Source organism: Wasmannia auropunctata, unplaced genomic scaffold (assembly GCF_000956235.1).
Source record: "Wasmannia auropunctata unplaced genomic scaffold, wasmannia.A_1.0 LD335888.1, whole genome shotgun sequence".
NCBI lineage: Eukaryota > Metazoa > Arthropoda > Insecta > Hymenoptera > Formicidae > Wasmannia > Wasmannia auropunctata.
The window spans coordinates 2,018,389-2,035,346 of NW_012027002.1; the positions used below are offsets into that span (position 1 = coordinate 2,018,389).

The 16,958-nt window shown below is 36.9% G+C and overlaps 1 protein-coding gene across 1 annotated transcript in view; it reads left to right on the top strand.

Moving 5' to 3' along the window:
• LOC105455683 (RNA-binding protein Musashi homolog Rbp6) overlaps positions 1–16,958 on the top strand; it is a 645,795-nt gene that overhangs the window by 621,679 nt on the left and 7,158 nt on the right. The window contains exon 12 of the mRNA XM_011699183.1: positions 16,160–16,264. Within this exon, the coding sequence (XP_011697485.1) occupies positions 16,160–16,264 (105 nt within the window). The remainder of the gene's footprint in view (positions 1–16,159; positions 16,265–16,958) is intronic.

Sequence of the window (16,958 nt, forward strand, 5' to 3'; positions counted from 1 at the left end):
TTCCACACTTTATCTCCTTCTCATTCGCATAGCGATAGACGGATTTCTGTATTCCTCTCTGTCGTTACTTTCAAAAGCGCCTAAAAATGGAGATGAGTGCACGTCCGAATTTACGATGCTTAATGGCAAGGCTATTTGTATCAAGAAATTAAACGAATTACGATATCAAGCCCTTATAACCTCTTGTAAAATGCAATATCACTCAGTCAAACAGAAACGCAAGACAAGAAACAAGACACCTAAATACTAAAGTATGAAGAAGAAAGAGAGAAAATAGGACATACTAAAAGATATTATTGCAAAATATTCCTATAGAAATAGCTTGCTATCAAAACAAAGAGACATTTTAATGACTACGGATAAAATATAAGAATAAATTTTTTTTCATTATATGTTGGAATTAACAATTTATGTATTGACAGTTGGTGCAAGGATATAATATTTCCTGATCGTTTGTAATTCATATGATTCCTAAATCGTTTTGATTATATTGTTTCAAAAATCATTAAAAGAATGAGATTAGTTGTACAGTCATAAATGCCAAAATATTCGAAGCCTCGCGATAAACGAGTTAGCCTTGCCACTAGCTATCAGCAATCGTTGCCCACTACGAAAACGTAGATTATAATTAACACGGAGATTATTATGCCGAGATAATTCTTACCCCTTCGTCGTAATGTTTGCATGGAGGAGGGGATGTAGCAGCTGTAATGAACTCACACATACGAAACACGGCGATAATAATAGGTCAATGATATAATCCGAGATAGATGTCTTGATGCGGAGTGTTACCATGAATCATAATGAGTGCGCAAGTTAGATATATAATGACTATACGTAAACAATTAATGATTAAAGACCACGGTCAGGTTCTTCCCTCATGCTTCCCTAGGATGTCCCTCCTCCACTTCTTCCCCCCTTTCCTCCCACCTTATCTCTTTCGCCGGTCCATCTCTCATTCTTTTCCATTCACTTTAAAACTTTAAACCGCGTTTCTCTCACGTAGATGTTGACCTCACGTAGTAATTCAAGGATGTAGCCACGTTCTATGTAATCTCTAAGCTAAACACTTTAATCGAAAACACTTAGTGTAGGACATATATACGTAGACATAACGATATAGACGTTTCTCCGAGTGCCTCGATCGTGGCGCCTTGTTGAAGCGACGCGCGTCGACAACGTTACGCGTTGACGTTTTGCAGTAATCTTGAAACTTGCTGCCCAACGAAGATACGTACGTTTTGACGAGATAATTCGCGACGGTTGCAAATTATGTGCGAGTATAATTGTCACGTTTAATTGCATAAAGATCGGATTGTAGGTATAATATGAAAAGTGAAAATAACATATTTATGTAATATAATAATTTTTTTTCGCTATCTATAGTTTCCTAAATGAATTTGATACGAATATATATAATATTTTAATTGCGTTTAAAATTCGTTATATTTTGGAGACGATTTTCTCTCAGTGAAAGAGTAATGACTCGAGAAAAAAAGGAGGAGGGATAAGCGCGTGATTTATCGCCATTTTTATTTTGTTAAGATTAAATATCTCGGCAGCAGAAAGTTAGATTTTTACTGGGATACCTTATCGGAATATAAATTTCTGTTAAAGTAATGATAGAGTAAGAAAGAGAGTCCAGTTGAAACAAACTCTGAAAAAAGAAGGAACTTGACGTAAATGAGTTGCACATTTTGTTAATACCACAGTCGCACAGCGTAAGCTTGTCGACTACAAAATTATTAACGGGAGGATTAAAATGCATCGCACAAAGGCATCGCGAACAAGGTGCCGTTGTCGTGGCACGTGACTATTTCTTAACCAGAAGAAAAAAAAAGTTACATATTGTGCTAAACGTAGAGTAAGGCATACGTCGAGTTAGGCGAAAGTGAAACGTAAGAAAAAAAAAGAGTACCGACCCTCGTAGGAGAGATTAGCATCGAGATAAGCCGCTCAAGGACCGTTGGCCACGTTTTGCGCTTCTTTGTTATTATTACGCACGTTAAACTCATTCCAGGCCTTTCCGAAGTCCCGCCACTCTTTCCGTCCCTCGATAGGAGCGTCAGGAAACCACCCCTCCCCAGGAAGCAAGGACGATGCGAACACCCGCCCGAAATGCAATTAAATAGATTTAATATACGCGCGACGATAACAGCCATAATCGGGGATTTACATTAAAATCCTCGTATATTAATTATATACTCTCATTACGCGTCGCGCGCGCACGTATTACAGATTTTCATTTAATTAAAGTAATTTTCTAAACCGCTCGGTGCGCGCGAGCGCGGAGGGGCTGGCTCAAAAGGAGTAAAAATGCAGTTAAGATTAATTAAGGATATTAAAGATATCTTCAAAAAAAAGAGAGAGAAAAGGGGAAAGCAGATTATGCATAATGCACGCGCAAATCGCGGTGACGCGGTACTTTCGCGTTCCCGCACGTTGCACGTACACATTTACCTTCATATGTAACGAAGATTAAGAGTAATTAATTACAGCGCGGATTTATTAACGGTAAATAGGAGGAGACGCGCGCGAGCGCGGCGCGGTGTCGTCGCACTAATTCCTTCTCCTTGCTTTCTCGGTTTCGTCCTTCCTACCCATCCCCCGCCCTCGCTCTGGCCCGCATCCCTCTGGCATTATTCCACCCGTACCGCAACGTGTATTATACGTTCGCGAGAGCTGTGATCGAGTTTGGATTCCGTTGTGTATTCTCGAGTTGTCGTTAATGAAGGTCCTACCGAACACCATCTGTGTGGATCGCAGGAAGAAAACGAATAGAAAGAAAAAGAGAAGAAGTGTGTACGAAGTATATGTTACGATAAGTCTCGCGCGCATATACAAGAGAGACAGAAGGGCGACGAGCGAATTGTCCGTCCTCGTCCCTATAAGACGTTATGGAGAACGCAGATTCACGAAGAGAGCAGCCAGATTTACGCTCGTTCCCGCCGAATTGTCTCGCCGGAATCAATTTTTTGCGAGTTGCCGAAACATGTAAATTGTTAAGGGCATGCATTCGCAGACCGGTTTAGCGCTGCGTTTGGCCGTACATGCAGTCATCCAATTTTCAATTGTGCCTGACCCATATGAAAATCCAATATTATCAGAAATTTAACGTTAAACATCGGAAATATTTCAGCAATTTATAAAATTTGTATTTAATGTTGTTTCTAAATTGAAAATCAACCCGAAGATTGTCTAATATTGAGCTATGTATGCTTAAATGGTAGCGAAATTAGTATTGTAACAATATAAAATTATTACATACCAACGCGTTGGCTCACATTTGGCTATTACTTCGATATCTTAGAAATTAGTATTGTTTGCCTAAGCATCAGTTACATTCAGTGCTAAACCCGATCATGCGAATGCAGATCTGAGAGTTTTACAAGCGAGACAATTAAGGAGTAAGCTAAAGCCCAAGAGGAGAACACTTATGTCCTGAGCTTATACATTTGTTAACGACACGATGGATGCTTAAATAATATTATTGATACTTTTATGCGCGGCTATAGTTCGCTCGCGTTAACGTCACCGTCCTGCCCGAAAACGAACAAAAATTTCGCGATGTAAGTGTATTCTTTTGTATATTTTATAAATTCTTCCCTTCTATAGGTATGCATGTTCGCGTAAACATTTCGAAATTTCCTTTACACCTTCTCAGAGCGGCGCGGTTAACGCTACCGAGCTATGGTCCGATTGTTGCTATTCGTAAGATTGTTGTTAAATCATTATGATCGCGTGGATAAAAAAAATAATACTTTTCGATCCGAGAATGACTCTCACGATGCCACTTGCACTCACAGAGCGAACAATCTAACTGACGCTGAAGCGCGTGCCACGCAAGACTACTTGAAGAACTATGTCGCTATGAAATGTGCGAAATTAAAAATGCAATTGGAGAATGTGTTTCGAAATACGAGGCAATATACCGTCCAAGATAATATAATGTTTGTGAGAGCAGTATGGCGCAGTTCCGAAGCCGATTGACTCGCGGGTTACGCTTGGGATTGAATTAAAACGTCAATTAAGGGTTAGGAAACGGGAGAAGTTCAATAAATGTCTCTATTTTGTTTTTAAACAAAAGCTTTTCAACGTGTTCATTAATCTTTAAGTACCAGAGTGAGAATTATAATATTTTCACTTGAATATATAACATTTGACTATTAAGTATATTTAGGAATTTTCACAACATTTTTCTTTCCTTGAATATTTTTTTCACATAACTTTTAAAGCCCAAGAATCGTTATGAAATAAAGTCGATTTAAAAGCAATTTTAGATGCAATTTTAATATAACAAATATAAAAATAGGGTAATCTAAAAGAGAAAGAAAATTTAGAACAATTAAACTTGAGTTCCATAAGATTTCACTATGGTACTTATGGATTAAGGATGACTGGTACTCGGTGAGCTCATTTTCGCATTCTAATCGCACACTTAGAATATCTGTACTTTTTAAAATTCACACAGGCGGATGTATTTTTTAACGTTACCGTTGTAAGTGAGACTTTTACGACTCTTGCTCAGAAAAATTTCTTCAAGTTTTCTTGCACGCGAAAATCGTCTTATTCGACAATCGCCAATCTTTCTTAATGCATAAGATTTCGAAACGGTATAGAATGAATCATGCTTCCGACGATGCTTCTTTCCTCGGCTTGCGCTACTACGCGCCTACAAGAGAGTAACATACTCGTGAAAGTAATTAATTTAACAGGCGATCGATGAGGGCTCGGACGATTAATTAGATTACCAGCGATAAGACACGAGTAAAGAAGGATGACGAAGAGAGAAACTTGGCAGCCGCGAAAGTTTTGTAAATGTCTCGTTGGGTACTCAATACAACGTTATAGCACTTGATGCCCGTCGGAGATCGCTCTGGAACTGAATGACAGAGTGAGTTCACTTACGCACGCGCGTATACATAATAACACCACCATGTAACGATTCTCTGGAGCTCTATTATTATTAACGATTAAGAATTATGAATAGTAAATGTCTGTAACAAAATAAAAAGTACCACGCAATGAACGAAAAGAAAAACATAAGTAGACAGAATTTCTCGATGTTACGTGCGCTGGAAGAAGGAGGAAAGACTCGAAGTAAAACGTACCATCTCTCTTAACGAGGATACTCTTACCCTTTTTTATAACAATGATATATAACATGCTTTAGTTTTGAGTCTCTACTATGAGCTAGGTGTCATCTCACATAGATCAGTACAGTTTGACCTCGATTTCATGGGAAAACAATTGATGTAGCATATCTCCTTTCATTGCCAACTTAAGACAACTTCTCTCTTTCAATTTTGGAAAATTAATTATTATTTATATACGGTATATTGAAGTTAATTTCGTTTCGAAATAATATATTCTAACATTTAAGTGTATGTTTCCAAATACAAATTGAAGCAAGAGTTTCAAATTGTATTAATGATACACATGTGAATGGAACTTGTGATTGTGGAGAGACCCACTCTTTCTCTCTCCTCTCTCTCTCTCCCCCTCTTTCTCTCTCTCTCTCTCTCTCTCTATTGAAATCGCGTGCCTTCTAAATAATAGAAAATTACAAAAATTGGAATATCACAAATTACGTGGGCAAGCACGAAGTATTTTATCCAGAAGCGCAATGTAGAATATACGGTGCTGAATTAAGTGCATTGTAATAATTTCAAGCTATCTTAATAAAAATCAAAAGCGTGTAAAGGAAAGACATAAATCAAAAGAGCAAAAAAATTTTTATGTACATAGCATCTCGGTAACGTGGAGAACAAATTTTTCGTTCCTTCCTGATATTTACTGAGCATTTATTGAAACAGCAATTACAGATATTTACGTAGTATTTTAATATACATACAGTATAAATGTATATATTTGTATTTTTCATTTAATTATCAGAACACATGTACACAATTACAAATTTTTTTACTTGTGAACATAATTCATCGTAATTTGTACATACATGTATTTTTATATCTGCAATTAATTTTGAAAAAATTTAAAGAGTTAGTTTTCTTCGAAAGAGAAAAAAAATTATGAACGTTAAAGAGTAAGCATTTGTTACATTTTGTACCTACACATCTACAGACTTTACTATTATAAAAGATACTCCTATATATTATAGTACAATGCAAAGAAAACTTGAATTTGTTTAAGAATTACATTAATCGTGCGAAACTTAATTCAGCACCAACCCGTCCAGTAGACAATAAAATTATCTTAGCGTGATGATCGACGGACATTTCTATATCATGTAAGATCGGTGATGTCTCTTGTTGGGTAGGAGCGGTCGTGTACCGCGCAGTGGGGCCAAGGGTAGGCCGAGTGTCCGTGAGCCCCAGCGGGGGTTGCACCGGTAAGCTTCAACCCCAAAGTGCCAGGTTGTTCCACCAAGTTCTCGTGTTCTCGCTCGTGTTGACGGTAACCGTAATCCGTAGTACGTAGTACATACCCAGATTCTACACACACGCTCACGTATTGCACAAACACATACGTACTCAAATCCACTGTGAACACCAATCAAGATCGCTGTACGTGCGCAACCAAAACTTCTTTTCTCGTATGTACATCAGAATCGCGAATGAACTTGAAGATTTAACGAGGAATCCGATGTCCTACTATTGTCATTCCAGAAAGTTTTAAAAAGTATTCGTGAGATTAATTGAACAAGTTATAAATGGCGTAATCTATATTTGAAAAATCGGTGCTAAAACTCAAAAGATATTTTCTTCTTTTCTATAAAATATACCTCTAATATTTTTATTATTATATTCTTAACTGACGTAATTTATGGCTGAATTTGTTAGTTTGCTTCTTGCTCCTAATAAGGCTAATAATGAATTCTTAAATTCTGTGCGTTTACAATTCTCTTACAATTGTTACTTTTGAAAATTGAAAGTTCACTACTTATTAACGAATATTATTACATGACAGTTTCTACTTGTTACATTAATCGAATCAATTATAAACGTACAAATCAACACTTTATTAATCCGGATCCAAACTAAGCAGGCGACCAGCGAGAAAACATAAATCAACAGCTTGTTTCAGTGAATGAGAACTGCCAGCAGTACAATATTGAAGCAAGCTATCTATTCATATTTACTCGTACTCGCTCACTTGATCTGAATTCAGATTTTTACATTACTCTATCATTCTCATACATTCTACATCTACATTTATACTCAATTCTGATTGAATACGAGACATTTGTTGCTATCTAGTTACTTTAGGTATACCCATAGTTCGAGTATTGTCACCGATAGTGTTTATTATTGATTGAACTCTCTTTTCGTATATAAATATACATATGTATATTCTATATATCTATTTTTATGGAATGCTTAGGAAACAGAAAACCGTATGTTAGTTGTGCATCCGTTGTTCGTTGTATCGTCTAACGCGATCTGTATATTCGTTCTCGTCCGCGTCTTTCTCACTACGCGCGATTTTAATAACCGATCGGTTTATATATACATACGAAATGTAATCTTTTTCCTTTCTTTCTCTCTCTCTCTCTTTCTCTCGCGTTCGCGGTGAAAATAGGATACGTCATTATTAAAATATCCGCGTTGTCCTACTTCCTTTATATCAATTTAACGCAGTTTAGCCGTGTAAAAATCGCTTCAAAAATTCCTCTCGAGCTCTATTTACGTTTGTATATGCAAACTCAAAGAGCCTTATCAATCCTGTAATTAGTGCGAAATCTACGGCAATTAACGATTTATTAGTTCCGTCATTATAGACACGTTCTATCGTATTGAAATAAATCTGCGTATAGAGGTCGCGTAATGTGATATACGTGTGTATCGTTACGTTAATATTACATTATACTTTCCGCTAAATTGAGAATCGGATGATCGGCGCTTTCAACGAACGGGCGATTAAAATGAATTAATATGATCGCTCGATAACCAGTTTCATCGTCGCAAAAAAAAAATGACTGCGCTATATCCGCGTATAACGGCATGAGATATTTCATTACAATTTAATTATTAAGGGGAACAATTAATCCTTCAATCGAGTAATACGATTGGCGAGGGGTAAGTATCGAAGAAGCGATGTAAGTCGCGGTCTTGTACGATTTCGCAGTAAAAGTTTGAATTGGTTTCTTGCCTCTTCCCTCCCCTCCCCGAGTTTGGTTTGTTCTCTTGATTGTTACGCTACGTATTTATGTTTTCAAATCAGCTTTAAAATCCGCTCCTCATCGTCATTTAACACGCCAAAGGAAAGTTGATCTTTACAATTTAATTCGCTTCTTCGATTACTCTACCGCAAAAGCAATCCCGACGACGATAGGAGGACATGGGGAAATATTTAATCACACGATTTCTCAATAAGGCGCGTGCATCTCTCGGAGACGAGCTTCTTCTCTCAGATTCGTAACTTCTTACTCGATCGCAGGGAGGATCATAGTATCAAAATTTGCTTTTGTCATCAGCTGATTTATATGATTCTATCTTCGAAAAAAACTTAACGATATTCATGGCGAGAGTCCGAATCATAAATATGTATCGAAGCTATTTCCCCGAAATATGTGTCAAGTTATTCAACGGAATATTGATAGAGTTATTCGATAGATATAATACCGTTGCTGCATCGCATATATTTCTCGGGGCATCCTGTATATATAATCCGTCGTATAAACAAACGGCGAATCGCAATTCTGTGTGTTCCAAAAATAGTATCGGTGCACATATTACCCGTACCCATTAGAGACACCTGGATACTCATACGGCAAATATGAAAAAAATTGGTAACATATATATATATATATAACGAAATTCTCGTATTTACCGCATGGAATACGTATCGAGACAATCTCTGATTGGTCAGGGGTTCCTTTTATATACGTCGCACCGTGGATAGAAAAATGACACAAATAAAAAAAATCACGATCGATTTCATCAAAAAATATCTGGAAAATGCAAATCTTTTTTACTTGTGTCACTTCTCTGTATCGACGGAGCGATATACACATACATATTTATATATACATATAAATATACCGTACCGTCATTTCACTCCATAGTGTTTAGAATAGCCTAACAAGTAAAAAGAGCCATTTGATTTCTACGTATACGTATATACGTTTAAATTCCCGTATCTCGTACTGGTGTTGGATGGCTGCCTAGCTCATAGTATACATAGCTCTATCCAGATCTTCCATCGTTCTATTTATCCATACGAGTAACTCGAGCCTAACATTAGTTTTCACTAGAACTTAGCCTGATGTCTATATAGGTCTGTTTTGAAAGAAACGTGTTTACGGGAGATTTGTGTGTACAACACGTCGCATGACGAGAGAACTCTGTTAGATCCTTTCCTAACCTTGATGTTCCGCGGAAAGGGTTCTCTTTGAAGTAAAAAAAAAAAAAGACACCAAGCCGCGGCCGGTCACAAAACGCCGGAAAATCTCAACTTACAGAGCTTGCTTTAAAGCTATCGATAGCCGATACCTGGGCTCGTATTCTCATCGTATTTAGCGTCAAACGAGGCCATCACAGTCTCCCACTGACATTAAAGGTGATCTTTATATTAGACAGATTACGATTCAGAGGATTAGACTGTTATATAGTTGAGAGAATACGAGCCTTTTCTTTTTACCGATCAAAGAAGTAAATGTATATTCATACCTTTTCGAGCATCTCTACATATAAATATTTATCACTCTTTGACTGTTGACCGTTACTCTGCGCGTCGGGTTGGAGCGACGCTTGCATGTACCCGAACTGGTTGTACCGTAGTTCTAGTGAAAACTGAAATCAGCCTCGTAAAAGCACTCTCGATCTTGCCGCGCGACCCATAGCTCGTCGAAAGTATTATACAAGAGAGTGTTAAACGTATCAAAGGGCTACTGTAATTGACAAACATCTTTTTAATCTCTTACACGTTGTATCATTTACAATATATACATATTTATTTTCTTTCTTATGCGATCTGAAATATTTTTATTATTTTCACGCTTTCTATTATCATTTTCGTAAATATCGTGCCGCACAATTTCGCTCGTTACCGTTACCGCGACTATGGGTCAGTTTCTTTCGTGTGGCGAACGAATTTTTGAGTTGAGTAAAGTCGCAAAAAAAAATGGAGGGGAGGCGTCCGGTTTCCCGGGACGGAATCATTGCCGAGACGAAGACTTCGATTGAAGATGCAGTCATCTAGGGGCGAGTAATCTACCATCTAGCTACACCTACTATCTTTTAGCAAACACACATCGCCGTATATATGAAGTGATATTAATTATTATATTGTCTATAGTAAAAAATAGTAAATATTATATTGTTTATAGTAAAAAGAAACGCCTAGTTCAACCACAACGGGTCGATTGCCTATTTCATGAGTTATAAGAACATATAAAAATTTGACTCAAAGGATAGCGAGCTGTGTATAGTTAAACAACAGTTATCGTTGTCGAAAGAGATGCATACATTTTGATCTTCCCGCGGTGGTGCAAAAACGTAGACAGTTTAGATAAATCGAGTTAAACGATTATATATAGTTTCTGGTTAGAAGCAGTCTGTAGTATAAAACAGATCGTTGTCGACTAATCTTTGTAATTAATATTGAGAGTAAATATAACTTAGAAATAACTTAACGCTGAGATTGCCGTACTACATCCTTTTGATATATTTTTGATTATTTTAATTTGCTGAAGACGTACGTATTTCTATGCTATGTGATAGCAACATGTTAATACGATGTTATGCAGTCTCAAAATATGCGAGAATGACGTTTCCTGTATTACATCAATTGTTACTTATTATCGAAAAATGTATAGTTGGCAATCTCGGCTTATTTTAATATTTAGGTCATAGTTACATATCCGAGTTAAAATATCTAGTCTAGGTATCTCGAGCGATCGTAACCGAGTATCTTCGTGTATGACCAAAAGTTTTTTGAGTGTTGTTGTGCTCTGAATTTATAATAAGTCACATCTATATAGATGACGTAGTCTTTTTTCTCGAAGAGATTGTTTGCGAAGCGGTAAGGCGATTCGCTGCGACGTATCGCCCGCGGCTTCCGTTGTAGAATTCATAGAGCAGTAGATTAGACACAGTAGATAGATGATGAGAGTGATTATCTTCTTTGTGTGTCGTGTGTCCGTCTGTCAGTTTGACTGTCCATCTTTCTCCCCGTATTTCCCTATATACGCAATTGTAATAAGCTCCTGCTATATATTCGCGGCTATATAGTGTGTCTCTGAGTTAGAACTCGGTCGTAAAACTTATCGCCCGAACGTCGTTACTTCTTGCCGTTTATTTGACCGCTAGCATTAGAACGCTAATTAGAAGTTAGCAGCGTGACACACTGACGCGAGCTCGTAGTTTAGAAACTTCGACCTGTCACGGTGATATATATATATTTTATATATTTTGTCTATATATACAATATAAACAAGTTTACGATTATTACCGGCATACAGTCGACTACAACGCGCGTGTGTGTAGTCTAGAAACGTGCCAATTAACGATTCCGCCACCCGGAAAATGTCTACTAATTTGCTTAATCTAACAACATTGTTTAACAATGTCCGTCATTGCCGAGCATGGATGCGTGAATTAACGGCTATTATGGCCTTAACCGTTCTGGACGCTAATTAACAATATGATTCGACCGATGTGTTGCTTCGTCAAAGATGTTATGCACTTTACTCTCTTTAATTTATGAGAGAACAGGGCTTCTTGTTATGATGGTGATCAGGTATCTGCTTCAATATGTGGCTATTATGATGCAAATCGACATTATGTACATGGAGCTCGTGTACAGGACTGATCCTCATGGCATTTGAGTCTCTTCCACAACTTGCGTGTTCGATGATGAATCATTGAACGAATGTAAGACGCTTTCAAGGGTTTTGACATTCTACAATCTTCCTTTGAACTGATTAAGAAATGCTAACCGTCTGCAATGCATATCCTTGCGTCCCGCTTATGCAATTGTTATGTCACATACATTTGCATTGTGAGATAACATATACTTGACATATATTTTCTTTAATCACGCACTCTACTTATTCACAACAAACAATTCACAACAAAAAGTAGAATGTGCATTTAAGGGAACGGGCTGAACGGTACTGCTTTATTTAATCAATTATGTGATCTCTCATTCTTTTCTTTAGATATTCTAAATATGGTGACGCAACATGAAGTAGGTAATCTTTGTTACATTTGCAACTTATTTATATTATTTGGCTGCCTATTGCCCTGTAATGTGTGATAGAAAGAAACAGAAAAGAAAAGAAAGCCTCTAAGCTTTGGGTTACATGCGCTGCTTACAAATCGCTCATCGATATCACTTCTTCAAAAATAGTATCGGATATCATTTCTACAGAAAAAAAAAATATCCTAATGTTACCTAAAGATATAACGCACCCTAAGAAAGAACTTTTTCTATTTTCATAACTTCACGCGCAGCTTCTTGATGAAGCCCTTTAAATGGATAAACCTTATAAATAGTTTCAAAATATGTGTAAGCCATTTCGATAAGACTTTGATTTCGGTGCGGAATCAATTTGCAAGACGGAATTATCTCGTGACAGACGTATTGGTACGTCCTTTACAAGTCTCGAACAAGTCGTCCTCGTCTAGGTGGTAACCTTCGGCTGATCCCTCGTTCTCTTCCACCCAACCAAACTCCGAACGACTCCACGCCGGAATTTGGGACTCAAAGCTCACCGGTTTCGCACCACTCGGGGAGTCCCCTGGGTAGATTTCGCGGCGCGAAGTCCTTATCTAAAGTCTCGATCGCGTTTACGTCAGCTGGAGATACACTCGAAATAGATGAACTCTTGGCCTAGATCCCTACGCGTCGGTCGTTTCGATGGACGGCCAAACCCAGGCAATAAGGATTTCCACGGGCAGACTTAGTATATACTAAGTATATACGTATTTATATAGGGTGCCCCAGAGGTCGTACGCTTTTATCCGCTAGAGAATTTTTGAAGAATTTAGAGATGTTCATTCCACGTCCCGTGAAGGATTACGTTCGACTTATTTTCAGTTTTTTTTTCCAATATTGTGTATCTCGGTATAGCAAATCGTATAAATTGTTCTATTGGAAACTCATCTATACAAAATAAGATTTCGTTTTTTCATTTCATGCAATTTAAGGTCACCGTTTAGTATCCAATCGCTTATAATTCAAGCGTTTACGATATCTCTCATTAGATTTATTATTTTTCTAATATTTATGACGCTGCGAATATACTTCTTCTAACATCTTTCACTTGCCTAATATCTGTTAGCTCAGAGAAAGCGAGCAATCTCCGAAGTACCCCGTATACATATACATACCTGGCCACCTGTGTGTGTACACGGTCATACGTGTGTGCCTGTGTGTATCGCTATTTTCGGCCGGATCGAGATACGACCCCAAAAGCTATCGGTGCAGCCGTCGGTTGTCGCGAAATCCGGAAGCCGCGCCCGTTTCGAGGGCTGGACGTGGACGCGCGGCCCCTTTCTTTTTATGAAACTTCCGATAAACGCCCGCTGGCAAGGATTTCCGTTTCATTCGTCAACCTGTCCAACCCGAGACCATGCGCGACACTCTTTCTCTCTCTTTCTCCCTCTCTCTTTTTTCCCTGCCTCTTTTTCTCACTTTTCGAATATTTATTATTACATTTGTTTCTTTCTCGTTATATTGTTATTTACGTATTTTTGTAACTAAAATGAGTCATGTAATATCGAAGAGAATATTTTAATGCTCCAAAAACACATTATTGTTATCGTAAGTTGAAACTGTGTATTATTATTAAAAATACACATTTTAATTGTACAATTAATTTTTGCCATTCCGACACAAAACTTAAGCTGGATTTCGACGCATAAATCTGATTTTTATAGAATATATAATTTCTATCTCTGATTTCTGTCTAATTTTCTCCGAATTATTCCGAATTTTAAAAGAATTTTCTCTTTTTATTTCCGTAATATCTAGTACCTTCTCGTCAGACGCGTTTCATTTATGTTGTCGAATATCGAAAAGATATGAATGCACGTAAATCGTCAGGTTATGGCGGACAGGTCTACAGAGTGTTTCCCTCTAACTATGGCAGCTCGGAACTTCCGGTCAGAGCATGTCGATAGAGACAAGCCACACCATTAAGCGCCGTGATACCCCATACAAATCACGTCGATCCACGATTTATGGTCCATTCACCCTCTCTCGCAATCGCGTTATCAGCGTCGATAGTTGCACACGCCCAAAACGGGGCTTCTCCATGAAAACACGTCGCTACGACGGTACAGAAGGGCCATTCCCTTCCCTCATATTAACAATGCATCAAAAATATGATTTCGATCTTCAACAATATTCCCACATTTCCCGATTCCACTCTCAGATTATACACACTGTAAATACAATTCGCACCCAATCGCTTACGCGTAATATGATTTACGTTGAAGAATTAATCCCGCTTCTTGCTTTAAAATATAATTTAATCCTAGAAACACCAAAGTTTCATTGATTACATTGAATAATATTAAAAGAAACGTATTCTTTTTCTTGTGCTCTTTTTCTTTCATAACTTTTATTTTCTTTTGTAATACTTTATATTAAAAGTACTAGTTGATATAATGTTATAAGTTATATATCGATATTCATTAAGTATAATATACAATTTTCGTGAAATAAAAACTTATCGGTATTCTTTATTGAGACTTGGTGTTCCTAGACAATCCTCCAATATTTTAAGTTGCTTGCACAAAACAATATAGCCAAGATATATTTTGTTGCAATTTTCTAATAGGCAAAAAGATAGACTTGACGAAATATTTTAAAGCTTAAAGAGTATTGGAAATTAAATAACAAATTTTAAACAATACGCACGATGTTTGCAAACATTTTCGTAAAACTTTTTTCTGTCACAAATTAACATGTACAATATTATTCTTAATTTAGTACTAATAATCGTAATTGCATTTTATATTCTACTTAAATTTTTCTCAATTACATGTATAGCAATAATATTATATATAATTATATTATTTATGATTTATTGAAAGTTGCATTTTTCATAAATTCTTTGATTTCATTATCTTCTTTTTAATTTAATTAGAATTAAAAAATTTAATCAAAATCTTCAAAATGAACTGAGATATACAAACTTGTTATCTCCCTGCAATTTTAAAATCTAGCTTAATAAAATTGTTTTATAATTTGGAAATACTTATTTTATCCTAATACTATTATATAACTGCAATTATTCTTAATTTAGGATTTAATATGTGTAATTTAGATAAAATTCTCGCGATTTTTGAATCGTCTTTAATATCGATTGCTTGGGAAAAATGCCGTTATCGAGAGATTAATTAATTTTTAGCATTTAATGCTGCAAACATCCACACAAATATGAAAATACATATATAAGCTTAACCCGCTTTTATTCCTAACTATTTCCACTGCATTTCTTATTTGCATCTCTTATTTCAGTTCTCCCATGATCCTCCACGTGTATGACATACTAAAAATACAAAGTAATACAATATTTACCAAATTAAGACAGTATTTTCGCTGACACATTGATCTTAAACGCATTATTTAATCCTTTAGTCTAACTTCCCTTTTTAATTTTTCTTAATGTTCTCGTAATGCGTGACAATTGTATTTGTTTTGTAAATCGCAATTCAGTTAAGCTACTAACAATGTAACAGAATGAAACGCGGTTTAGTAATATGTAATAATATCAACTCAATAAGATGTTCAATCAAATTAAAACGGATGAAATTTAATTATCTTTTTTCAATCTATGTTAATTAAAACGTACGTATATATAAAGAAATTAATAAAGATAAACATAAAAGAAATGTAATTAATATCAAATAGAGGGTGTAAAATTAGAGAAAATGGATAAGAAATATAAAAATTTTTATACTTTAGCAATATAAAGTAATTTAAATATTGAATTATCAAATATAATTTATGTTTGTGTACCTAATATAATTTATACAACTACGCACGTTGTCAGAGTTAAACCCCAATACATAGAAATGTTTCTACAACAACACAATCTGTTATTTAATTCACGCAGTACGTTAACATAAATCCTTGTCTCTTCTTAGCGGTAAACAATTCGCATTACAGATCGTACTCCCCGTTCCCGTTTTTTTTGTTTCTCATCATTCTCAGCTTTCTTCTTGTTCTTTATTAATGTCAGGAGTGCCGGCGGTGTACTACCACGGAACAGGAAGTGAGAATGCAGGCCGCGCGTATACAGAGGCGCCGATGCAACACGTCCAACGCAATGCACTCCGGAAGAAATGTATGAAGTCGACATTCACTTTGCTCGAAAATACGCACCTCGAAACACCTTCTTCTCTTTCTTCGTTTGTCTATCTGTCTTTCACATATATACGTATACTCACACATTTCGCTCGCGCGTACCTTCTTTCGCCATCATCGGTCTCTTTCAGTCTTTTTCTCTCTCTCTCTCTCTTTTTCTCTGTCTCTCTTATCTGATACAGAAATCCCCTATAGCGTGATCTTTCGAAATACAACCATTTCTCGAGAATTTCTTTTTGAATCGTCCCGCCTCGTTTATCGCGTTTCGTACGTTTCTGCCTTCGTCTATTCCGCACGGAAAATGCATATTAATACCGAAGTGCATTTCGATGCATCGAGTGCTACTCCAGGGAGTGAGTCTCTCTCTCTCGCACTGTGTAGTTTCGACGGCGATCGATACCCCTAGGTTCCATTATTGCCACAGCCAGCCGATGCATCCGAATCGAAACCGTAGTCGTGGCAGTAAACGCCAACGCGGTTTCGAGCGTCCTCCGCCCCGATGGGGAAAGCTGATACCGAGCGATACCGAGCGAAAGCTTTCTAAGTGCCTAGAGAAAACACCTGTCACACTTTTCGGCGATGTATGGGCGCTTCCGTTATTTCCAACGTGTTTCCTTACACGCGCGAACTCATCTGTCGAATGTAATTTTTCCACGATAGGCACACAGGGGATA